Raw genomic sequence first — 27480 nt, forward strand, 5'->3', positions numbered from 1 at the left:
AGTCACTCCTGGACACCGTCACTGCTTCCTCCACATATAATGCATAGTTAATAGTCTTGAATTGTAAGTAAAGATGCTGGAAAACAGGCATGACCTGGAGCATCAGATGGAGAAGAGAGAGTACCAGACTAAGGCACTCAGCATTTACATCTCCCCATGGACTTAGCCAAGCCGAGCATTTAACCCTTGCAGTTTGAGGGGTCGCAATGCAGAGTTTTAGAAGAAATGTTAGAAACAACAACTTAGAAGAAATGTTTTGAATTTTGAAGAAATAAACTACAGTCTGATTAACTTATTTATTACAAAATATACAGTATACATTACTATGCAAAAAAAAAACCTGACTTGTCAGAAATAAGTCAGCTTTATTAGATCTTTAACATACAAACAACTCCCCAAAATAAAAAAAACACAAATTATAGTGCCCATTGTTGTCCCAAAAATGTACTCCCTCATCTTATGGCCCATTTATGGGAAGTTCAGTTGGTAATCAAACACTTTCTCAACTTAGCTGTAACAACCAAAATGATAAGGTAAAGGGTGAACATGATGTATGGCAACTGAAGCCACTACTTAAAAGTAAATTTATAATTGAAATTATATATCTAAAACTGAAATATTAAAGAATATTAGATACCCATGAGCACATAAAACAAAAAGTAGTTGGTACCGTGTCAGCAGCTGCTAGCTGTAGGCTCATATGCCAGGGAAGATGTTTGTTTTATTAATAACTATAACTTCTATGAAAACAAATTAACAAACATTTATAGCTGGTAAATAATGTAAAGTGGTAAAGATTTTAAATAAATCATAACAAATTGAAAATATATAGCCACACACAGACAAAACTCAAGGGACTTAACATTTCTTAACACTTAAAATCAATAGTGTGTGTGATCAGGGTGTTTATTTCATTTCATTTTATTTTCACGTTATTCCTCTTTCAAGGTTTACTCGGTATGCCTAATATACATGATCTGGCCCATTTATCAGAAAATACCCCACAGACAACTACTGAAAAATATGTCTGATATACAAAACAGATAAGCAACATGATTTGAAGGAAAAGTGCTCTCAGCACATTCTGAGCATCAGATTACTGCACTGAGGACATGCCAGCAATGCACATTAACACACTCCTGTAAGTGAGTAAGGTAATACGGGAAGTAATGAGAATGTGCTAAGTCCACTAACTGAATGTAGTCCGTAATATTATCCAGTCACATAGTTAATTAATTCTGGGTTACTGTGTATTCTTTTTGCTTATAGTTCTTTCCTGAATACGCCCCATAATGTTACCCTGGAGTACTCCTTAAAAATAGCTAATTTTAGCTGCCTTCAATGGTTAAGTCTTTCAGCTATGGAAAAAGAATTCACTATCAAAATATAGGCTTTAAAAACTATAAATAAGAGTGGTTTTTACAGCAGATAAACATATCAAACAATTTGCTGCTGAAAATATTTGCCATTGACACAGTAGCATGAAAGGACTGAATGCAGCATTTGCAGTAACAGGTCAGTAGCTCTTAAACATGGACGTGCATATTTAATATCTAAAAATGGCTTTTGTGTGACAGTAACAGGAAGAATCCAGGCATTTTCTACATATGCATACATTCTGGTTATTTGCAAGTCTCAATGATGTTGACAATTTCAATTTTCAAATTACATAAAAAATGGGAATTTGTATTATGCTGTTACAGTCTATCATCTTCCTCTACCGTGTTGCCATAAGCACTTTCTGTGATGTTAAATTTAGCATCTACATCTTTCTGTAGGTCACTGCCAGATTCCAGTGGTGATTCCAAAATACAGCTGAAGGTGTGAATACTATATGGATCAACAGGAGGGACCAAAGTAAGAGATTCAACGCTGACAGCATCAGTGTTATCATCATATATTAAAGAAATTGTTGGCTGGGGTGCTGGAGTCAGGCTAGGAGCCAAGTTGGTAATCTCACTGTCTGGTTTTCGAAAGGATCCCTTCCTAATCCGAGTGGAAGATGACGGACTCTCTTCGGTAGTCTCCATTTGACTGCAAACAGTCACTGGAGGTTGGTCAAGAGTGGAAGAATCATCTGTAAAAGGAAATGAAAAACTAATGAGAGAAAATTCAACAATTCTATTCATTTTAAAAGGGAGTTCACTAGTTACACAATAACTAAATTTACTGAGGAGTTTGGTACAGAAGGGTTGAGAGAAGATGGGCTGCTTTGAGCAGGCTCATATTTGAGAACTCTGATGTTATGCTAATTAAATACACATTACAGTCTTAAAAGATCATTCAAGATCCCGTTCTCCACAATCACATAACTAACCACAAGTATGTAAGAAAATAGCACCGAAAAAAAAATGCATAACCCAAATATTGAAAATGAACCTGTATTATTTTGAAAGCTAAACCCCCACCAAACTGGTGCATGCTTGTGAAGCAATGAAACAGAAGTCCAACAAAAAAGTTATATTGGAGCTTACACTAAAAACACTGGTACACCAACTATTTACTATTACACAAATTCAAACCCTAAATTATTCAAAAACCTTTGTGCTCGAAGATACTTCATGTGAGAAGATGTATGTGAGTTTTATATAGGCTTGTGCGCACTAAATGTGTGTTCGTTATGTGTAAATGTATGTGTGATTTTGTGTTTGTTGATTTCTGTTTTCATAATTTACTCAAAGTGTAAGACCACTTTTAATGGACTCTATTCTGATGCCCTACCTCACAATCCCTGAGAAGTAACACTTACCTTTCCCTGTTTAGGCGATATCTTTGCTTTGTACCATGTTCAGCACTGCATAGACTCTTGTTAAAGGATAAGTTCACTTTTGGGAATATGTTGCATGTTCAACACCCGTTTTTAGAGAGGAACATTTAACATGTACCTACTGCTGCAGTTGCCGCTCGATCTGCCTGGAATTACCAAGTGAGAGTCCAGATTGCAATCCAATAAAGAATATCTGGACATAAATTGGTTTACTTATTATCTCTATGCATACTAACATAGTTGAAGCAGTTTTGCAAAAACTGCAGCTTTCATACATGCAAATCTGATCTACACAGACTGGAAACTAATTGCTACCAAATGTGCACCTAAAAAAGTCAAATCTAAAGTGGATGTATTCTTATGTATTCAGTTATTTTATGTATTTTTTTAATTTGTAATTAAATAAAACCAGTTTTCAGAGATCCTTTTTTGAATTTGAAATTAAATGACATTTCTGTTGATTAGTGTGAAAAACAAAAAAATACCATTGTAAGTCTCACAACCATAAAATATCAGAGCCTCTAAAGGGAGTCATTGGGTATTTACCTCACTATACATTTTCATCCAAACAGAGCAGATTTTTTTTACATCCAAGTCTGATATTTAGATTGAATATATTTTTATTTGAGATTTTCTGTTATTGATACAATAGTACAAAAAAAAAGAAGGAAGGAACAAATGACATGTAGAATAAGACACATGAAGAATAACAGTGTCAACATGGCCGGTACAGCCAGTATGTTAATGAAATCAAGTTGTCGCTAGCATATGTGGATAGACATATACAACGAGGAAAAACATACACGATAATGTGAGTGGCAAGTCCATCCAACATCACGACAAGCGAAAAGGATGTACAAAACACATCATCTACAGACTACTAGTCCCAATAGCTCCAAAATAAACCAGAGAGAGAGAAGGAAAAGAGAAGTAATGATATAGGAAAGAAAAGAGAAAAATTGTACAACTACACAGAGAAAGACTCCAGGAAGAATAGGAAAGAAAAAAATTGTATGGGCAAGGAAGGGTACAAAGACACAGATGGACAGAGGAAAGATGGTATGAGATCTACAAGTCCAATTCCTTGACCTCATAGCTAAAGAGGAGCCAAAACTGTAGGAGTGATTAAAGCATATTTCGCAGATTTAATTTTTTTTTTAATTTACTAGCAGGTGTAGTAGAGTAATAGAAATCCAACAGACCCAACAGTCATGACAGGCATGCTGCTGATTCTGTGTAATTGAATCACTAATGGAAAGGGGCATGTTCAAAATAATAGCAGTGTAGAGTTCTATTAGTGAGGTCATTCATTCTTTGAAAAACAGGTGGCAATTATTGCCCTTATTTAAGGAAGGAAGGAAGGAAGGCAGCAAATGTTGTACATGCTGGTTACAGTGCATTTCTCTCTGAAATTCTGAGGAAAATGGGTCGTTCCAGACATTGTTCAGAAGAACAGCGTACCTTGATTAAAAAGTTGATTGGAGAGGGGAAAACATATAAAGAAGTGCAGAAAATGATAGGCTGCTCAGCTGAAATGATCGCAAATGTTTTAAAATGGCAACCAAAACCTGAAAGACGTGGAAGAAAGCAAAAAACTACCATTCTAATGGATAGAAGAATAACCAAAATGGCAAGGACTCGGCCAACAATCAGCTCCAGGAAGATCAAAGAAGGTGTTACAATTTGCCAAAGAGCACATTGACTGGCCTAAAGAGAAATAGCGCAACATTTTGTGGACTGATGAAAGTAAGATTGTTCTTTTTGGGTCTAGTGGCCGGAGACAGTTTGTCAGATGACCCCCAAACACTGAATTCAAGCCACAGTACGCTGTGAAGACAGTGAAGCATGGATGCGCAAGCATCATGATATAAGGATGTTTCTCCTGCTATGGTGTTGGGCCTATTTATCGCATACCAGGGATCATGGATCAGTTTGAATACATTAGAATACTTGAAGAGGTCATGCTGCCTTATGCTGAAGAGGAAATGCCCTTGAAATGGGCGTTCCAACAAGACAATGACCCCAAACACACCAGTAAACGTGCAAACGTGCAACATCTTGGTTCCCGACCAACAAGATTAACGTTATGGAGTGGCCAGCCCAATCTCCGGATCTTAATCCAATAGAAAACTTGTGGGGTGACATCAAAAATGCAGTTTCTGAGGCAAAACCAAGAAATAGAGAAGAACTGTGGAATGTGGTCCAATCATCCTGGGCTGGAATACCTGTTCACAGGTGCCAGAAGTTGGTTGACTCCATGCAACACAGATGTACAGCAGTTCTCAGAAACACTGGTTATACAACTAAATATTAATTGATTCAAAGGAAAGCAAAATCTTCAAACATTTTTCAGTTTATATAGTGAAATTTTGAGTTTGTAAAGAAGAATACAAACACTGCTATTTTTTTGAACAGTCTAATATTCACTTTTCTTCAATTTTTTAGAGGAACAACACAAATTTGATATTATTTTCTTCATGTTTTGATTTGGAATAGAATGTGTAGTGTTCCCAATGCATTTGTGTGTATGGAAATAAAAGCTATTAGAAGGATTTTTAGCTTTATTCACTTTTTTCAACACACTGCTATTATTTGAACACAACTGTAAGATCACAGTCCCACCACACAAGTAAATACGTTCCTCTCTCCCTGAGACTGTGCCAGCAGACACCTGAAGCGGAAGGGAAAATACGACATATGGAAACCAGATCCTGGTACCATCTAGAGAGCAGTTTATAGTTTTTTTTCCTGTATATAGTTTGATACAGAAGATTTATGGGTGAAAATAAACGCCTTCTGCCATTCACCAGGGGAGATCTCCATACCCAATTCCTCTGCCCATACCCTAGTAGGTAGAGAAGTATGTGTGTGAGCAATTATCAATTTATATACTCTAGATAGGACATGGCTAGGTAATTTGGCAAGAAGGCACATACTTTCAAAAGCCATGAGAGGCCTATGTATGTTTCCAGACAAATGAAGGAATTTAAAGTACGTGGATAGATGGATCTACGTCAACCAGTTGAAAGAAGACGGTAGGTGGCAAGTCTGATATTTTAAATGCCTGTGGTTATACCTTCTTTGATTCTTCATGGCATGACAGGAGTACACAGAATTTTTGAAAACTAGCTGAATTAAAGCTGAACTTCAGGCAAAAACAGCTCTCCTCCGTCGGAGATCCTGAGCAATCAACGGTGACCCGGTGATTGACAGCCGCAGCAGCGAATGGCGACGTGCCCCCTACCCGGAAATGCAAAATCACCAATATATAAGTTATTTTACGCACCCGTGCAACCCTGTAGCAGTATTTCTGCTATAGGGCGGTTGGGAAGCGGTTAATATAAGGCAGTGGTCTACAAACTAGATCCTTTGCTTGATTTTATCTGGCCTTCAGGGCATTATACCCTCCACTATCAGCAACAGGGCATAATTTCTGCCACCAATGAAGGGGCACTATTCCTGCCCCTAATACCAAAGATAGGGCATTGTTTACTGCCACTGACACCAGTATATTTTTTACTCCCGCTGGCCACAGCCTGGCCCCTCTAAAGTTTGAAGGACAGTAAACGGGCCCTTTGTTTAGAAAGTTTGGAGACACTTGATATAGGGGGAATGAATATAGGGGATGATTCTCATTCTCTGATAACCAAGCTGCAAGTTAAAAGGTGACAAGGAAAGCTGAATGCTAAACCAATAAATAAATATGTTACTTGTCTCTGCAGTGTAGAAGGTATAATATACAGCTCAAAACTGGGTGTAGAGAAGTACAAATCCTTTGGCAGGTAAAACTGTATACATACCATACAAAGGTGATTACTCCATATTTTACTTAGAAGTGTTAAAAAAAACAAAAAACAAAACACTTTTTATTGCATGAGAATTCAATGTACAGAGCATTATAATTCAGGGCAAATAAAAGGGTGTATACTTTTTGATATTTTGCAATACAACACAATGTAATAAAGTGTTGTTTAATACAGTAAATAGCAATGTAGTCTTAATTACAGTTATAGCGTGGTACAGCTCCAACAGACCAATCTCAATGCCTCAGCTGTTATCTGCAATAGTGCAGATTAAATTACACCACTTAGAAGTTTTTCTTAGAGTTTTCAAACTCTGCCTGTTGGATATTTACAAGTGCTTTTGACATTCTAATTTTAACCACTTGACCTCCAGAAGGTTTCCCCCCCTTCATGACCAAATAAGTTTTTGCTATTCAGCGATGTGCTAACCGTCAATTCCTCGGTCATGCAACATTATACCAAAATGAAATTTTTATCATTTCATTCACACAAATAGAGCTTTCTTTTGGTGGTATTTAACCACCATTGGGTTTTTGTTTTAAATTTTGCAAATAATTAATCTTTCTTCATAAATTTAGACCAAGATGTATTTTGGTGTATATTATTTAGTCTGTGTTAAAGTTATAGAGTCTACAAACTATGGTATATATATTTGAAAATTGATCAGTCCTGATGTACTGATGACCTATCTAATTTTTGAGACCCATAAAATTTCAGGACAATACAAATACCCCCAAATGACCCATTTTGGAAAGTAGACAGTGTAAGGTATTTAGTAAGAGGCATTGTGCGTTTTTTAAAAGTTGTAATTTTTTTTTCACAAATTTTTGGAAAATGAAGATCTTACATTTGGGTTTTTTCACAATTTATTATATTTTTTTTTACACATTTTTTCACCAGTGCAGTACAGCATCATCATATGACTGGTGTGGTGGTGATAATGGATATTCAATTTTTTTACTTTTTTTTCACTATCCTTTACTCTTCTTGTGACACTATACCACTCTGGGAGGTGATCAGGGATTTTTTTACACTATTATTATTTATAACAGCGATATTGACTGTTATAAGCAATAGTTGCTAATAATAACTCTCATGAATGGCTTTCCAGTCAAGAAAGCTTGCTTTCTGTTGACATGCTGTGATTGGCTACAGCTAATCATATGGTACAGGTTGTCAGGTACCATGTGATAGCTGTAGGCCAACCACAGCTTCACAACTCTAAGCAAGCAGTTATGAATGCAAACCACTCATGACTATTTTGCTTACAATGTAATCATGTGATTGCTATGACCAATCACATGATATGCCGGCTGCTCACAGTGGTCAGGGTTCGTGTACTGAGTGCCATGATCCACTGTGTCCACCAGACACAGCGGTCATGGGATCACGCCACTGTGCATGTGCAGGCCGATGCACTAGTACATTGCCTGGCCATGCCGTGCCACCCACTAACAGCATATGTACTGTTAGGGGGCAGCAAGTGGTTCAAGACTAAGAGATATTGTTTCTATGTTTTGCATTCACTGAAGTGGTGATATAAGCAAATTAAATTTATACTTGTTAAATTAAATAAAAAAACAGACACTTAGTAAATTGCAGTTTACCAATTCCTGAGTGTGGTGGCTGCATTAGTTTTTTTTTTAGTCTTTTTTCTTTATTTACACCTGGTGATCCAGCTAGTAAGCTTATTATTTTTCAACTTACCTAAACAGACCAAACTGTCCACACAAAATAGCAGTTAGGGGGTCAAGACAATCCATTGCCATTGAAAATAAGTTTACTTAAGTCACCCCATCAACTGTAGATCAGCAGTGAGTTCCCCTGTTTATTAGTAATTAGTGGTGAGTGCTCATCTTCATTAATAGCGACTGCTCATATTCATTGGTTATCTCTGAATCCTCTTGTATTATTTTGCATTGTAATTGTACTGTCTGCCCTTATGTTTTAAAGCACTGCGTAAACTGTTGGCATTATATAAATCCTGTATAATAATATAATAACTAGAAAAGCTACAATTTCTGGGGAAATTGTGTGAAGTGTTCTTGCCTGCTCACACACCTGGGTTCCTATGGCAACTCACTCTACAGCAAGGGCAGAGAAGAAAGGTTAAAAACAAACTGCTCCAACTTGCTCACTTCACTGGCAGTTGCCATTGTCAAACGTTTGTAGTTTAAAAATTATAAATCTTACACTGAAGAGCTTTATATTGTGAGAATCACAAGACCCAGACCTACATTTTGATGCATATGATGTCTCTGAAATATTAAAAATGAAGGCACAGTCGCAGTTTAGATATTGCCCTTCAAATTTGAGGTGGCTAGAGTGGAGTTTCAATGAATGTCAATAGGCGGCGTGAGTTGCAAACAAATGGTCATATTGTGAAAACTATCAGGACTATGGCTTAGCCGTGGACATTTTTAATGGCAGCAGGGATAGCTGAACGTTTTGATATAAGAGTTGTGTAGGTGGGCTTGAAAATGAGGGAGTGATGGCAGTTTAGAAATCATGTCCTGATTTTTCAGCTCACGCTCTAGCTTTTGTCAGCTCCCACTCTAGTTTTGAACATTCCGCCATTCATTCCTATGGGACAAATTTCACCACAACCACGCCAATATTTTGTGAACCATTCTGTGAAATGTTTCACAAAGTAATAGCACACCAATTGGGAACAATCCGCACGTTTTGGTATATTACTGTCTATGTAATGTAAAAACTGTGGAAGAAGTTGGGGTGGTAAATTTGGCTATAATAATAAGAATATATACAGTGGGGATCGAAAGTTTGGGCACCCCAGCTAAAAATTTGTATTAATGTGCATAAAGAAACCAAGGAAAGATGGAAAAATCTCCAAAAGGCATCAAATTACAGATTAGACATTCTTATAATATGTCAACAAAAGTTAGATTTTATTTCCATCATTTACACTTTCAAAATAACAGAAAACAAAAAAATGGGGTCTGCAAAGGTTTGGGCACCCTGCAGAGTTAATATCTTGTACTGCCCCCTTTGGCAAGTATCACAGCTTGTAAACGCTTTTTGTAGCCAGCCAAGAGTCTTTCAATTCTTGTTTGAGGTATCTTTGCCCATTCTTCCTTACAAAAGTCTTCCAGTTCTTTGAGATTTCTGGGCTGTCTGTCACGCACTGCTCTTTTAAGGTCTATCCATAGATTTTCAATTATGTTGAGGTCAGGAGATTGTCAAGGCCATGGCAAAACCTTCAGTTTACGCCTCTTGATGTAATCCCTCGTGGATTTTGAGGTGTGTTTAGGATCATTATCCATTTGTAGAAGCCATCCTCTCTTTAACTTCAGCTTTTTCACAGATGGCATCAAGTTACCATCCAAAATTTGCTGAAATTTTATTGAGTCCATTTTTCCTTCTACTCGTGAGATGTTCCCTGTGCCACTGGCTGCAACACAACCCCAAAGCATGATTGATCCAACCCCATGCTTAACAGTTGGACAGAGGTTCTTTTCATTAAATTCTGTGCCCCTTCTTCTCCAAACGTACTTTTGCTCATTCCAGCCAAAAAGTTAAATTTTCACCTCATCGGTCCACAGAACTTGTTTCCAAAATGCATCAGGCTTGTCTATATGTTCATTTGCAAAGTTCAAATGATGATTTTTGTGGTGCCAGATCTTTCTGGAGGGATCGTGCAGTCAAACATGGGTTTTGAATTGTTTTTCTCACAATCCTGCGAGCTGTTCTGTCTGATATTTTTGTTGGTCTTCCAGATCTTGCTTTAACTTCCACGGTCCTGATGACTGCCATTTCTTAATTACATTCCGAACAGAGGATATTGACATGTGAAAACGCTTTGCTATCTTCTTATAGCCTTCTCCAGCTTTGTGAGCGTCAACTATTTTCAGTTTTCTAGACAACTGCTTAGAAGAACCCATGGTGCTGATTGTTGGGGCAAGGTCAGATGAGTCTGGGCATTTAAAACCTTTGAGATTGACATAACCTGGTCTTCCCAGACGATGATTGAGAACAATCCATGACACTGGCAGGTCTCAGCTTTGCAAAGGGGGCAGTGCATGCTATAAATTCTGCAGGGTGCCCAAACTTTTGCAGACGCCATTTTTTTGTTTTCTGTTATTTTGAAAGTGTAAATGATGGAAATAAAATCTAACTTTTGTTCACATATTATAAGAATGTCTAATCTGTAATTTGATGCCTTTTGGAGATTTGTCCATCTTTCCATGGATTCTGTATGCACATTAATACAAATTTTTAGCTGTGGTGCCCAAACTTTTGATCCCCACTGTATGTGAGATAACAGTAAGTGGTCTTGCCATGCAAGAACACTTAATTATAATCAAGGTGAGGGCACCTAAAATTGATGAGGTAGGATATTACTTACCTGAGAGAAGATGCACAGATGCCGAGTCATTGCCTTCCACCTCCAGGGTTAGTGGTGACTAATGTTGTTGCAGAACTACACAGGAAATTACTATGACAGTGCATGCAAATTAGAGAGGTGTCATTAGACTTGGTACAAAGTAGAATCCTGGCAACTGGACAGGATGGAAAGCCTTGTCTCATCACTCTTGGTTTCCCTCCTCGTAAGCCAGCACTGGGGCCTACAGAGCATTTCCAAGTCCTGCTCCATATGCCCCATGCAAACATTTGTATTTACCAGTTAAAGCTCCAGATGCATTGGAAATTGGGCCTATTTATTTGCTAATAAATGTACTACTGATACAGCATTGACACCTGAACATTTTGAAAAAAATAGAGATGGAACACAGCAGCTCTAAGAGTATCTGTATAAACGCATTTATTTCTAGGTAAAAAAGTACACTCACCTTTTTTGTAGCCACAACTCCACCAATGGTTCATTACTGTATTCAGACTGTTTACAAAACAGTAATGCCCAGAACCAGAATATTTTGAGTTCTTCAGAAAATGCATTCTGTTGAGGAAGTACTAAAAAAAACAATGGATGCATTGTTTTTATATATTTTTAAATGAATTGTACTATACGTTACACCCGGTGGTCACGGTTTTGCAAAGCTTTCTATTATTTTCCAGAACTGTTTTTTGTGTGCAGCACCACTGGCTCCCCCCTCTTTATGTTTATTTTGTCAGTCAAGTTAGTGCAGTGATGGGAGGTACCTGGCTGCCCTGGTGGCACTCCCTCTATAGGGTTGGGAATGCAGTGGAGCTTCCTGTATAAGCCAAAATACGGCAGGACAAGAAGTGGGCTGATACCAGAAGTGGCAGCTGGAATGCATATCCAGTCTGAACTTCGACGTTTCGACGTGTGCTTTTTACACACCGATACACACAATTTTGAGTACCTTTTTTTGTGACAGCCCTGGATATGGTGGACATCTAGATGAGATCTGTGATCCAGTACATCAAGTTGCAATGAGCAGAGATTAATGGGATTAAGTGAGTGAAAAATTTTACTGTGACATAATTGCTACTCTCAAGCTTTGATTCACCATTCCCCTCAGTTTACATATGCTGTACAATGCTGTGCTCATCTTTCATATATTATTTTCATTTGTGGGATGCAAAATTGTGTTCCAATTGGCACTGAAGTATGCTGCTGTTATTATTGTCTATAATTTCTTTGGAATTATGGTTTCTTTGCAAAAAGGGTATAGAAATGTGACCCTGATGTGGGTGCCCGTCCTGTAGGTGGGAGTAGTTTGTGGTTCTCATGACATGATAAGCAGGAAATAAAGAATAAGGAAAGAATCATGTCTATTTGGCTATGAGGAAGATGGTTTACCCTCGAAACACGTAAGCCGGTCTGGATCCCAGGAGGTGTTTCTTTGGCTTTGGAATGCTCTAGAAATGACAAACCACAGTGCTTGGAATAGTAACTTGTTATGATATTAACCTGCACAGTTTGTGAGTATATACAGGGGTTAGACGAAAAATGGAAAGACTACATATATCTTGCATTAAAAGCATGATGCAACATTCTTTTGCTTCTGCAGTGTGATGAGACACCTAGTTAACAGGTGAGAAGCCTCACTTTTGTCATTGACTGTGTGCACTGCTAGTTATGTCAGAATTTCATGAGCTTCAAAGAGGGCAACTTGTTGGTGCCCGCTTAGCTGGTGCCTCTGTAACTGAAGTTGCCAATTTATTTGCTGTGCCACGAAATACAGTATCAAAGGTTATGACAGCATATACAGTTTCCGAGAAAACATATTCTGAGAAGCATAAGCGCAGTTGACATGGTTGACTGACCAAAAGAGACAAAAAGTACATTGAGCAGGATTGTGACCCGGAATAAGAAAACAACTGTTGCAAAAGTGACTGCAGAGCTCAATTGGAAAGATGTTGTTACTTTCACACCTGCGAACTTGTAGTGTTTACTTTTTTTGTCTAACCCCTGTATTTTTACTGATTTTGAAATAAAGTTTCAATGGGATAATGCACTAGATTGCTGCACCCTCTCGTTTGTGTTTTTACAGTTACTAATAAGGAACCCCAGTCTTTAGAGGGAAGCAAGATCTGGATTATCTTTGGTCTCTGCGAATAAAGAAGTGCACGTGAAGAATAGCCAATAGTCCAATACACTCATGTGCAGGAGGTGTTTTTTTGTATTGTGGTGTTTTGTTAACCAGATCTGTAAAAAAAGTGCCTTTCATTTTTTTTGCTTTCAATCATTATTATTTTTAATAATGTTTAATTTTACATACTATATATTAGATATAGTCCTTTATTGCCATTGTCACCCAATATGTGCTTCAGATATTGTAACTTCATTTGCTTGCATTTTATATAAAAGCATACATGCAGCAGTGCCTCTGTTTCTGTGTCACCAGCGGTCCTCTTCAGGTTTTCATACAGGCATCTTGTCCCCTCCCACAAGAGCCAATCTGTGTGTCTATAAATAAAGGCTCTTGGCATACAATTGGGCTGTTTGATAAAAGGGGCAGATCCCTGGAAACGCGTAGTGGCCCTCCCATTGCCAACATCACTGACCCTAGCAGACAGTTGCTTTCTGCTCGTCCACTCCCGACATCACTGTTGGATTTTGACAGCTGCTTTTTTTCCCATGTAGCAGAGGATGCTGCTGCTTTGCCTGCAAGCTCTTAGAGCAGTGTATAGTGTTCCCTGTGTCCTTACCTGCTGCATGTCTTGCTTGGCTTCCTGTGGCTGGTATAATCCATCATGTTTGCGGTGCCAGTGTTGGTTCCTATTTGCTAAACATCAAGTTTTTAACATGTAAGTGTGCGTTATAATAAACTTGTTGTGCATATGGTTTTACTAACTCCAGCACCCTTGCTCTGTGCATACAGCCTTTGGAGATCCTTTTCAGATCTTAGCTGAGGAGCCGCAGGAGATGTTTGAACCTTTCTTACCTCCATCCACCACCTCCACTATGATCCTATTTTCTATACGTTATGGACATTTTTCTACTCAACTACTCTACTGCTTTTTGGAGCGCTAAGTAAGATGTATGTACTCCAATGTATACTATTTATCTTCTAAATAAAAATGGCAACTGCCTAAATTAATAACTTGCTTTCACAGTAAGGTGCCCATGGAGGGCTTTGCACAGAGCAAACAAAGCAAAATGTATTTCCCAGCACACTTATCAGCTAGCCAGCAAAAAAAAACCCCAAAAAAATTAGTGTGTATATATATATATATATATATATATATATACACACTAACAGCTTGTGTTAAAACAAAGGTGTCAGTTGCACAACTGCAAATATATGTGGAAGGCCAATCTGTAATCATGGCCCCTCTGTATAGTGTGGTCCTAACTCTAGTCTATGAATTTATATGTAGAAATGGATAAATTAAGAGCAAGTGTTCCTGGGGGAAGCCCTTACCTCCCTTAAAGGTGCAGGGACACACCAGAAACCCAGCAGAGCATAATGGCAGCTGAAGGATCCTGCCAGTGAAGTCCACCTGCAGTTTTCTGCAATGGAACGAAAAAGATGCTGAACTGCTCCTGAATTCAGGGCAGCACTGTCTCCCACAAATAGGCTGTGCATGCATGCACTAAAGTGTCAATAGAAGGCTTTGTAAGAGTTGATGCCATCAGTATTGTTACTGATTATTCACAAGCCTGTAGCGTGTCAATCGGCAGCTGGCACCTAGCCCTGCTCATTGTTTAATAGATTGACAGCAGAGCTGTTTCTGCAGAGTGTAACGCAAATGAAGAAGGGTTTGACTTAAAGGGTGTTAAAGATTTTTTTTCTTTTTTTTCCCCCATCATCAACCTCCCTGGCGGTATTCCCGAGTGGAGCTTGGGGTAAAGTTTCAGCACCACAAGCGGTAACCCCGAGCTACACTTGGGAATACCCTGCAGCGTTGCTCTGGGATCTCTTCTTCACTTACCTTGTCCTGCGCTCCCGCAATGTCCCTCCTGCAGTGTCCCCGGCAATGTCCTCCGGCAGATGCCGGCATCTGTCTTCTGGGTTCTGTTCCCTGCGATGTCAGGACGTATGGAGGACGGAACTGGCAGCAAATTTGAAAGTTGTAAAAGTGACATTCACTAAAATAACATAGTAAAACATTTACCTGTGCTTTTTCCTGTGCCCTGCCTGCATTTTTACTGTTCTTTCTGCCTCAAAAATGCGAAATGTCCATGGCATCCAAAAAGCGTCCCTTTAGGTCAAAAGCGGTTTTAGAGCAGCTAGAGAACACCGATAGTGAATTAGAACCACTTGCAGAATAGAGTGATAATGATTCGTGGGGAAATTCATCATCAGACACTGAAAACGATTTTGCGACTTTGCTCAGTGATGTGCGAACTTGACGCTATATTTCAAATTTCAGTGTTTTTGGTTTGATTATATTATTTAATTAAATTTATAATTATATATTTTTTTTTTTGCTTTTGCATCAATAACTTTTATTGCGTTTATAAAAAGCAGCAAGTACAAAAAAGGGGCTTACAACTTAGGTAACTACAAAATGTACAAATACCAAAATCAGTAACAAAATGGGAAAATCAATAGCAGTTGAAGCAAGGCCCTAGAGGGATCTCAATGCACAGTAACCCGGTACAAAGATAGAGTAAAACAAAGAAAAATAAAACAGAAAAAAGGTCATTTGGTACCCACTAAAGAATACATATCATTCGACATCAAGAAAATATCCAGTCAACCCAGAACTTTCATGCTTGTTCAAATCTAGAGAGAGATTCAGCTCTAATAGCAAATTATTTTTCATATTCATAATGTAGTTTGATCATGGCAATGAGCTCAGAGGCATTGGGTGCCAATCTGGTAAGAAGCCATGTAGCAGCCAGAAGCACATGGACTACTATTGTATGTTACTGCCTAGGAAACCGTTCAGTACCCACGTTTAGTAGTGCTAGTACTGGAATAAAACAATACTCCAGTAATTTCAGATATTATTTGAAAGGTCTTTTGCCAGAAACTATTCAAGCTTATACAGGCCCAAAACTGTGGAGGATGGAGCCCACATGGCCACGTCCCCTCCAACATAAAGAGGGGGTAAAAGGAAAAAAATTGTGAGTCTGTAAGGGATTAGGTACAAACGTGATTGATCTTTTGAGCTAATTCCCAGTGGTTTCTGTTTCAATATTTTTATTAAGAAAGTTTTAATTTTTAAGAAAGTTTTAATTTTTAAGAATATAGCAAGCTCAAAATACGCCCTCGCAGGGGCAAAGCAGAATAACATATAAACAGGGATATCCTGCTGACTGGTGTTAGTCAAATAACAAAAATTTCCGATGATATCAAGAAGGGACGGCAAACAGCCGAGCCAAATAGCAGCAGTAATCCAACATAATATTGGAAAAAAGAGAAAAGAAAGGAAGGAAGTTAGAAGAGAAGAAAAAGAAAACAAAAGGGAATCAAAAAGAAAACATGAAAAAAGGGAAACGAAAGGGATCACGGATCCAGGGCTAGCACCAGCAGCGACTTAAGAAGGCCATAACTAGTAGGAGGCAGGGATGGTAAGGAATAGCGTATCCAAGGTTCCCAAACCTTAAGGAATCTCAGATGAGAGTCATGAAGAATGCTAGACATCTTCTCATTGAACAACATAGCATTCATCCGAGTCCTCACCCCTTGAAAGACTACCGAAGGGGTTCTCCAAGCTTGAGCTATAGTACGTTTAGCCGAAATGAATAGGTAAGATGCCAATTTCTGTTGAGACCTAGACAGGCCCAAAATTGGGCAATGCAGGAGGGTCACCCTTGCATCCCTATGGACCGTAATATGGAAAAGAGTTTGAAGCAAACCAAAGACCCTAGACCAGAAGCCAATCAATCGCGGGCACGACCACCAAATGTGTAAGACGTCCCCACATAGACCACAGTTCCGGAAACACCTATCTCCGCCAGTCGGATTAAAGTGAGCAGTCATATTAAATAATGATTTGTGGGGAAATTCATCACCAGACACTGAAAACGATTCTGCGACTTTGCTCAGTGATGTGCGAACTTGGCGCTATATTTCAAATTTCAGTGTTTTTGGTTTGATTATATTATTGAATTAAATTTATTATATTATTATTTTTTATGATTTATTAAATTATAATTTATTATTTCGTGTTTCAAATTTTAACATACCTGGGATGTTTACTAGACTCTTGTTCGGACAGATTTCAGTGAGTTATTCCTAAAAATTACAAGCCTACAACAAAAAAAATACATATTTCCATGCAAAAAATGGACTGCTTTGAGCACAGAAATATGGACATAATCAGACCGTTAGGGGGCTACAAAGGCTTGTGCATTGCAAAGTAGCTGTGTATGTGTTTGTTAAATGCTTACTTTACAAAAAAAAAAAATTAAAACAATTTTATTTTCTTTAAACCTTAACTCCAGTCAGCATTACAATTTTGGCTTTGTGCACCTTCCCCTTTCCAAATAGCAAGAGCTTGTTTAGGAGGTGTATAGAGTAGATAAATACTTTACTTCTTGCTACCTGGAGCTGTCGGTGTATGGACAGGATCTTGATGGCTTCCCATACAATACAGGACCTCTGGTCATGCACTGTGTTTGATAACACTGGAGAGGCTAAAACTGGTCGAGCAGTGGATAGGAATGTTGACTAGATTTTTAGTTTTAAACAGTATAACTCATTCATGAGGGAAAAGTAAGCAGAGCAAGAGGAGAAAGCGGTTTATTAGTTCTAACTAGGGAAAGAAAGAGGTTTATCAGGGGTTTAATTCCTTTTTTTCTTCTTTCAGGTTTTCTTAACCACTAGGGGACTGCCCACAGTACATATACTGTGGCAAGGTGGCCCCTGTGCGCAGGATCACGTTTATAAATGTCATCCTGATTTCAGGGTAGGGGGTGCGCGTGAGGCACGTGACCGCCCTACCTGCGGCACTGATCGAGGCTGCGGGTGTCAAACACCAGGTCCCGGCCGGTGATTACCCGCTGGAGCCCGACCATTGCCGGCAAACACTGACAGGGAGCACAGCTGCATTGTTTTCAATGGCGCTCTCCTCCCTGTCAGTTTTCAGAACACAGTTCGGGATTGCTGAGTTCAGCTTTCCGGATCAGTGTGTTACTGTGAAGAACACCCCCCCCCCCACCCCCCAGTAAAACACTCCCCTCACACAGTTTGATTGCCTTCTAATGTTAACCCCTTCCCCCCAAGTGCCATTAGTACAGTGTCAGTGCCTTTTCTTTTTGCACTGATCACTGTATTGGTGTCACTGGGGATGTCAGTGACCCCCAGTCCCCCCCCCCCCAGTGTCAGAATGTCTGCAGCAGTCCCGCCATAAGTCGTTGATTGCCGCTATTATTAGTTTAAAAAAAAAATCCAGTATCTATACCGCCATTTGTAAATGCTATAACTTTCACGTAAACCAATTAATTTACACGTATTGGGATTATTTTTTAGCAGACACAGAGCAAAATACATTTTGGCTGAAACTAATGACAAAATTTTATTTTTAAATTTTTTTACCGGACATGTTTTATAGCAAAAAGTCCAAAATATTGTTTTTTTGGGTCAAAATAGTTTTTTATAGTGCAAAAAATAAAAAACACACAGGCGATCAAATACCACCAACAGAAAGCTCAATTCGTGGAGAAAAAAGGCAGTAAATTTCATTTTGGTGCAGCGTTGCATGACCGCGCAATTGTCAGTTAAAGTAACGCAGTGCCATAACACAAACTGCTTCTGTAACCGCCATAACACAAACTGCTTCTGTAACCGATTCCAGACCACCCTATAGCAGAAATACTGCTACAGGGCGGTATGGGAGTGCAAAATCACACACACATATATTTATACACGTTATTCACGCTCCCGTGGTTTTCATGACCTTCCCAGATAGCGTTAGATTGCCCTTCAGTATACCAGTAATCACATTTAACCCCTTGATTGCCAGGAACATGCTCATGCACAATAAACCTCCATTGCTAGTATAGTGTCTGAACGGATCAATATCTTTGATCAGATCAGCACTATACCAGCATTCACATTAGTACAGCTTCCCCACAAACGCAGCATTAGCGGGATCAGCCCTGGCACCTGTATTTAGTCACTACGCTTACCCCCCCCCCTTCTCTCCCAGCAAGTGCAGTGTCAGTAGGTCATTGCATTGCTACATTGCACACAAAACTGCAGTGTTCGCAGAATCAGGCCTGATCTCTGTTAGCACTTGCCGGTAAATTTTGATGACTCTCATATGCAGCAGAGTGCTAGTACTAGAACCACGCTACCTTTTGGTGAACTGGCGAGCACCAGTAGCCTAGTACATCCTGGTCTTTCACATACCAGCACTGCAGTATCACTTGGTGACCTGGCGAGTCCCATAAGTGTAGTACAAGCTAGTGCGGTGGCGAGCACAAGTATTGTCCCGCAACCACCAATAATTCGCACACAGGCCTATAGAGCCCCTAGTATCCTTCCGGATGTGCTTGCAAATCCCGATTGGAAGCCCACAAATTCTGCAGCACTCGTACTTCCCCCATTCACTGCCCAACCGGGAATTCAGGTGGAAACAGCAAATTTAATGACTCCCCTTGATTTTTGGCAGCTGGTTTTCACGGAAGATCTGTATACATTGATTGTGGATCAAAGCAATTTATATGCACAACAATTTATCGCTGCCAACCCGGATTCAAACCTTGAGAGACCATTTGAATGGAAACTCATTATGGTTTCCGAATTTAAATTTTTTTTGGACCTTACCCTCAACATGGGCATTACTAAAAAAAAATTAATTGCGGCTTTATTGGTCCACAGACCCGATTCATCATATGCCCGTGTTCTCTACTGCCATGGTAAGGCATAGATATGAGAGTATAATGCATTTTATGCATTTCAATGACAATACACTCTCTCATCCACAAGGTGACCCCTAATTCGACCAGTTCCACAAAATCAGGCCCCTCGTAAATCACCTTAACCAAAAATTTGCAGATGTCTATATTCCCCAGCAAAAAATCTGCGTTGATGAGTCCCTCATTCATTTTTCTGGGAGCCTTGCATTCAAACAATTCCTCCCCAGCAAGGGTGCCAGATATGGGGTCAAGATGTATAAGACCTGTGAGAGGGCAGCAGGTTATACATATAAGTTTCAGATTTACGAGGGAAAAGATAGTCACGTGGAGACCCTCGGATGCCCAGACTACATGGAAAGCGTGGCAAGATAGGTTTTTCCATGTGGCACAGTGTGAACTAATGTGTGCCCACCATTAGAAGTGGGTGAATGCAGGGCGGTATATTCTAATGGTAGGCATACCACACACTTTTTCTGGCAGAGATTTCTGGAAGGCTGCATACAAAAAAAGAAAAAAAAAAAAAAAAGAACATAGCATATATACCCAACAAGGACCAGCGAAGTACTGGTAAATCACTGGACTTTGAATGGTTATACCAGAATGATGCCTACAGCTGCAGGCATCAGCCTGATATAACTTTTTTCATCCAGCAAACGGCTTTCATGTAAAAGCGATCCTAGTGGCTAATTAGCTGCAGGATTGCTTTAACAATCAGCAGGAGATGATGCCCCCTCTCTCGCTGCCTTCCACAGCCTTCTGGGGCAGTCTAGTGCCATCAGGGGAACCCTGAGAATGCAGCCGGTGTTTCTGTCAGCTGACCATAGAGCTGATTGGAGAGCATGGTGCCAATTATCTCTAAGAAATCGGAAGCTACAAGCATTTCATCACTTCAGTTTCGCAGGATATAAACAGCGCTAATGTAAGTGCAGAGGAGATATCTAGAATAGTGTAGACCCCAGATTTCTGAAAAAAGAATATATGACAATGCCCATTGAAGGTATAGGGGGTATTTGCATTCCCTGTGATAGGATTAAAAGTGATTAAAAAAAAATGAAAAGGGACAGTGTAAAAACTAGACAATCTACAATTTCTGGGGAAATTGTGTAAAGTGTTCTTGCCGCAACCTTTACCAAATGATTGATGAAATGTAAGCAGGGCACATTGCAAGCCTGATAGTGAGAAATGCATTTCAGCTTGTATTTTGAAGCTCACAGTCCAGCCTCGTGAGTCATCCGCCTCTTGAGTGACCTTTGGTTGCTGCACCTGGAGAGGGCGGAGTAGGCTCACTGTGCTGAGACAGCTGGGTTGCTATGACAACTCACTCTGAGAGGAATGTCAGCATTCCTGTTCTAAACAGGCTTTTTAAACTTGCCAAGTTCAATTGCGTGCTAAAATTAGTATTAATTAAATATTAAAGAAAAGAAACATAGTGTCTTATCCGGGATATCAATTATTTATTTTAATTTTTTTTTTATTTTAATTTTAATTTTATTTTATTTTTAATTTTATTTTTATTTTAATTTAATTTTAATTTTATGTTAATTTTTATTTTATGTTTATTTTTATTTTAATTTTATTTTATTTTTAATTTTATTTTTAATTTTATTTTTATTTTATGTTATTTTAATTTTAATTTTATTTTAATTTTATTTTTATTTTATTTTAATTTTATTTTATTTTTAATTTTATTTTTATTTTAATTTTATTTTTTTTATGTTATTTTAATTTTATTTTTATTTTAATTTTATGTTAATTTTATTTTTATTTAATTTTTTTTTAATTTTAAATTTATTTTTATTTTAATTTTTATTTTTAATTTTATTTTTATTTAATTTTTATTTTATTTTTATTTTTATCCAGACTGAATAATAATACCATCTCATTTATACAGAAGGAACTGTCATTTCCCACTGCAAAAATTTTTTATTTATTTTAATTTTAATTTTTCATTTTATTTTTATTTTAATTTTAATTTTTAATTTTATTTTTATTTTAATTTTATTTTATTTTTTTATTTTAATTTTAATTTTATTTTATTTTTATCCAGACTGAATAATAACACCATCTAATTTATACAGAAGGAACTGTCATTCCCACTGCAAATATTTTTTATTTTTTATTTATATTTTTCATTCATAGTTTTTGTTTTTTCACATTGATAAATTAATTTATTTTATATATTTACACAAATCATATATTTAAGTATAATTAATTGATGTAATTATTTGATTATCGGTGGTACACTTATGAATTCATTATATCACATAAGGTAGAATATATTGGAGCGCGGTACACTACTGGCATTCGTGAACATTTTTAGTGACAGCAGGGTTAGCTGAACGTTTTGATATAAGATATGTGTAGGTGGGCTTGAAAATGAAAGAGTGATGGCAGTTTACAAATCATGTTCTGATTTTTCCTTCCACACTGCAGCTTTCTCACTTCTCACTCTAATGTAACTCAGCTGCCCCCTGAGTGACCTTTGGTGCACCTGTGACTCAGTCAGTCACAGGTGTGTGACAAGCTCTGCTCTAAACACAGTGCTCAAACTTGCCAAATTCACTGGCGATTGCCATCTTCAAACGCTTGTAGTTTTAAAAGTATAAATGCTACCGTGAAAAGGTTTATACTGTGACAATCACAAGAAACAGACCTAAATTTTGATGTATAGTATGTCTCTGCAATATTAAAAATGAAGGCACAGTCGCAGTTTAAAAACGTCCCTTAACATTTCAGGTGGCTGTGAGTGAAGTTTCAATGAAAGTCAATGGGAGGGGTGAGGTGCAAACAAATGGTCATATTCTGAAAACTATCAGGAGTATGTCCTAGCCGTGAACATTTTTAGTGACAGCAGGGTTAGCTGAACGTTTTGATATAAGATATGTGAAGGTGGGCTTGAAAATGACATAGTTATGACAGTTTACAAATCATGTTCTGATTTTTCCTTTCACACTGTAGCTTTCTCACTCTAATGTGACTCAGCTGCCCCCTGAGTGACCTTTGCTTGCACCTGTTACCTCAGTCAGTCACAGGTGTGTGAGAAGCTCTGCTCTAAACAGGCTATTTAAACTTGCCAAGTTCACTGGCGATTGCCATTTTCAAACGCTTGTAGTTTTAAAAGTATAAATGCTACCGTGAAAAGGTTTATACTGTGACAATCACAAGAAACAGACCTAAATTTTGATGTATAGTATGTCTCTTAAAGATAAAAAATGAAGGCACAGTCGCAGTTTAAAAACGTCCCTTAAAATTTCTTGTGTCTAAAGTGGAGTTTCAATGAAAGTCAATGGGAGGGATGAGGTCCAAACAAATGGTCATATTCTGAAAACTATCAGGAATATGGCTTAGCTGTGAACATTTTTAGTGACAGCAGGGTTAGCTGAACGTTTTGATATAAGATATGTGTAGGTGGGCTTGAAAATTAAAGAGTGATGGCAGTTTACAAATCATGTTCTGATTTTTCTGATTTTTCCTTTACACACTCTAGCTGTGCTCTGCTGCTCAATGCATTCCTATGGGAAAATTTCGCCACAAAAACCGCGATATTTCTTGAACGATTCGGCGAAACGTTCCACAAAGTAATAGCAATCCGATCGGGAACAATCCGCACGTTTTGATATATTACTTGTCTTTGTAGTGTAAAAACTGTGGGAGGAGTTAGCGTGGCAAATATGGCTATAATAAGAAACGGAATAAAAACTAGACAATCTACAATTTCTGGGGAAATTGTGTAAAGTGTTCTTGCCGCAACCTTTACCAAATGATTGATGAAATGTAAGCAGTGCACATTGCAAGCCTGATAGTGAGAAATGCATTTCAGCTTGTATTTTGAAGCTCACAGTCCAGCCTGGTGACTCATCTGCCTCTTGAGTGACCTTTGGTTGCTGCACCTGCAGTGGGAGGAGTAGGCTCACTGTGCTGAGACAGCTGGGTTGCTATGACAACTCACTCTGAGAGGAATGTCAGCATGCCTGTTCTAAACAGGCTTTTTAAACTTGCCATCTTCACTAGCGATTGCCATCTTCAAACGCTTGTAGTTTTAAAAGTATAAATGCTACTGCGAAAAGGTAGGGACAGTCGCAGTTTAAAAACGTTCCTTAAAATTTCTGGTGTCTAGAGTGGAGTTTCAATGAAAGTCAATGGGAGGGGTGAGGTGCAAACAAATGGTCATATTGTGAAAACTATCAGGAGTATGTCCTAGCCGTGAACATTTTTATAAAAAGTTGGATAGTTACTTGTGAGCCACTAGGAGTTTTCTTTCTATATATAAACTCTATTGTTAATTGATATCATACATAAAAAATTATAAAAAAATATATGTGAAAAATATATAAATAATAAAATATTACAAATTAATTACGAATAATTAATTAATTGCGTGCTAAAATTAGTATTAATTAAATATTAGATCGCCAGGTATTAATCGCACCCTCTCTAGGTGTATAAATATTAATCATAAATGCCAGTAGTGTACCGCGCTCCAATATATTCTACCTTATGTGATATAATGAATTCATAAGTGTACCACCGATAATCAAATAATTACATCAATTAATTATACTTAAATATGATTTGTGTAAATATATAAAATAAATTAATTTATCAATGTGAAAAACAAAAACTATGAATGAAAAATATAAATAAAAAATAAAAAATATTTGCAGTGGGAATGACAGTTCCTTCTGTATAAATGAGATGGTGTTATTATTCAGTCTGGATAGTGTGATGAGTCTGTGTCCACTGCGTGAACCTCTCTCTCCTCTCTCCTCAGCACAGCCTTCTCAGTGAGACTTTCTCCACTGGCTGCTTGGCTTAGTCCTCCATATATGGAACATACAGAGAAAGGAAAAGAAACATAGTGTCTTATCCGGGGGATATCAATTATTTATTTTTATTTTAATTTTATTTTATGTTTATTTTTATTTTAATTTTAATTTTTTTTTATTTTTATGTTTGTTTGTTTATTTTAATTTTATTTTAATTTTATTTTTATTTTATGTTTATTTTTATGTTTATTTTAATTTTTTTTTTTAATGTTTATGTTTATTTTTATTTAAATTTTATTTAAATTTTATTTTTAATTTTATTTTTATGTTTATGTTTATTTTTATTTTATTTTTATTTAAATTTAATTTTAATTTTATTTTTAATTTTATTTTTATGTTTATGTTTATTTTTATTTTATTTTAATTTTTATGTTTATTTTTATTTTAATTTTATGTTTATTTTTATTTTATTTTTATTTTATTTTAATTTTATTTTAATTTTATTTTAATTTTATTTTTAATTTTATTTTTATTTTATTTTTATTTTATTTTTAATTTTATCCAGACTGAATAATAACACCATCTCATTTATACAGAAGGAACTGTCATTCCCACTGCAAATATTTTTTTTTTTTTATTTATATTTTTCATTCATAGTTTTTGTTTTTTCACATTGATAAATAAATTTTTTTTATATATTTACACAAATCATATATTTAAGTATAATTAATTGATGTAATTATTTGATTATCGGTGGTACACTTATGAATTCATTATATCACATAAGGTAGAATATATTGGAGCGCTGTACACTACTGGCATTCGTGAACATTTTTAGTGACAACAGGGTTAGCTGAACGTTTTGATATAAGATATGTGTAGCTGGGCTTGAAAATGAAAGAGTGATGGCAGTTTACAAATCATGTTCTGATTTTTCCTTCCACACTGCAGCTTTCTCACTTCTCACTCTAATGTGACTCAGCTGCCCCCTGAGTGACCTTTGGTGCACCTGTGACTCAGTCAGTCACAGGTGTGTGAGAAGCTCTGTTCTAAACACACTGCTCAAACTTGCCAAATTCACTGGCGATTGCCATCTTCAAACACTTGTAGTTTTAAAAGTATAAATGCTACCGTGAAAAGGTTTATATTGTGACAATCACAAGAAACAGACCTAAATTTTGATGTATAGTATGTCTCTGCAATATTAAAAATGAAGGCACAGTCGCAGTTTAAAAACGTCCCTTAACATTTCAGGTGGCTCTGAGTGGATTTTCAATGAAAGTCAATGGGAGGGGTGATTTGCAAACAAATGGTCATATTCTGAAAACTATCAGGAGTATGTCCTAGCCGTGAACATTTTTAGTGACAGCAGGGTTAGCTGAACGTTTTGATATAAGATATGTGTAGGTGGGCTTGAAAATGACATAGTGATGGCAGTTTACAAATCATGTTCTGATTTTTCCTTTCACACTGTAGCTTTCTCACTCTAATGTGACTCAGCTGCCCCCTGAGTGACCTTTGGTTGCACCTGTTACCTCAGTCAGTCACAGGTGTGTGAGAAGCTCTGCTCTAAACAGGCTTTTTAAACTTGCCAAATTCACTGGCCATTGCCATCTTCAAATGCTTGTAGTTTTAAGTATAAATGCTACCGTGAAAAGGTTTATATTGTGACAATCACAAGAAAAAGATCTACAGTTTGATGTATAGTATGTCTCTGAAAGATAACAAATGAAGGCACAGTCGCAGTTTAAAAACGTCCCTTAAAATGTCTGGTGTCTAGAGTGGAGTTTCAATGAAAGTCAATGGGAGGGGTGATGTGCAAACAAATGGTCATATTCTGAAAACTATCAGGAGTATGTCCTAGCCGTGAACATTTTTAGTGACAGCAGGGTTAGCTGAACGTTTTGATATAAGATATGTGTAGGTGGACTTGAAAATGGCAGAGTGATGGCAGTTTACAAATCATGTTCTGATTTTTCTGATTTTTCCTTTGCACACTCTAGCTGTGCTCTGCTGCTCAATGCATTCCTATGGGAAAATTTCGCCGCAAAAACCGCGATATTTCTTGAACAATTCGACGAAACGTTCCACAAAGTAATAGCAATCCGATCGGGAACAATCCGCACGTTTTGATATATTACTTGTCTTTGTAGTGTAAAAACTGTGGGAGGAGTTAGCGTGGCAAATATGGCTATAATAAGAATAAGAATAAGAACTAGACAATCTACAATTTCTGGGGAAATTGTGTAAAGTGTTCTTGCTGCAACCTTTACCAAATGATTGATGAAATGTAAGCAGGGCACATTGCAAGCCTGATAGTGAGAAATGCATTTCAGCTTGTATTTTGAAGCTCACAGTCCAGCCTCGTGAGTCATCTGCCTCTTGAGTGACCTTTGGTTGCTGCACCTGGAGAGGGCGGAGTAGGCTCACTGTGCTGAGACAGCTGGGTTGCTATGACAACTCACTCTGAGAGGAATGTCAGCATGCCTGTTCTAAACAGGCTTTTTAAACTTGCCAAGTTCAATTGCGTGCTAAAATTAGTATTAATTAAATATTAAAGAAAAGAAACATAGTGTCTTATCCGGGATATCAATTATTTATTTTTATTTTTATTTTAATTTTTTTTATTTTAATTTTATTTTATTTTATTTTTAATTTTATTTTTATTTTAATTTTATGTTAATTTTAATTTTATTTTAATTTTATTTTATTTTTAATTTTATTTTATTTTTAATTTTATTTTTATTTTAATTTTATTTTTATTTTATGTTATTTTAATTTTATTTTTATTTTAATTTTATTTTTATTTTATGTTATTTTAATTTTATTTTAATTTTAATTTTATTTTTTTTTTATTTTAATTTAATTTTTATTTTATTTTTATTTTTATCCAGACTGAATAATAATACCATCTCATTTATACAGAAGGAACTGTCA

The 27480-nt window shown here is 37.1% G+C and overlaps 1 protein-coding gene across 2 annotated transcripts in view; it reads right to left on the reverse strand.

Moving 5' to 3' along the window:
• Positions 1-282: 282 nt before the first annotated feature.
• The window catches only part of CLEC16A (C-type lectin domain containing 16A), a 420420-nt gene continuing 393222 nt past the window's right edge, over positions 283-27480 (reverse strand). For both annotated transcript variants that reach the window (XM_089689496.1, XM_089689495.1), the window contains one exon: positions 283-2077. In XM_089689496.1, coding sequence (XP_089545622.1) covers positions 1698-2077 — 380 coding nt within the window. In that variant the 3' untranslated portion in view covers positions 283-1697. The remainder of the gene's footprint in view (positions 2078-27480) is intronic.

The sequence above is a fragment of the Staurois parvus genome, unplaced genomic scaffold (assembly GCF_062004578.1).
Source record: "Staurois parvus isolate SC_StPar_1 unplaced genomic scaffold, SC_StPar_1.0 ptg000477l, whole genome shotgun sequence".
Lineage (NCBI taxonomy): Eukaryota > Metazoa > Chordata > Amphibia > Anura > Ranidae > Staurois > Staurois parvus.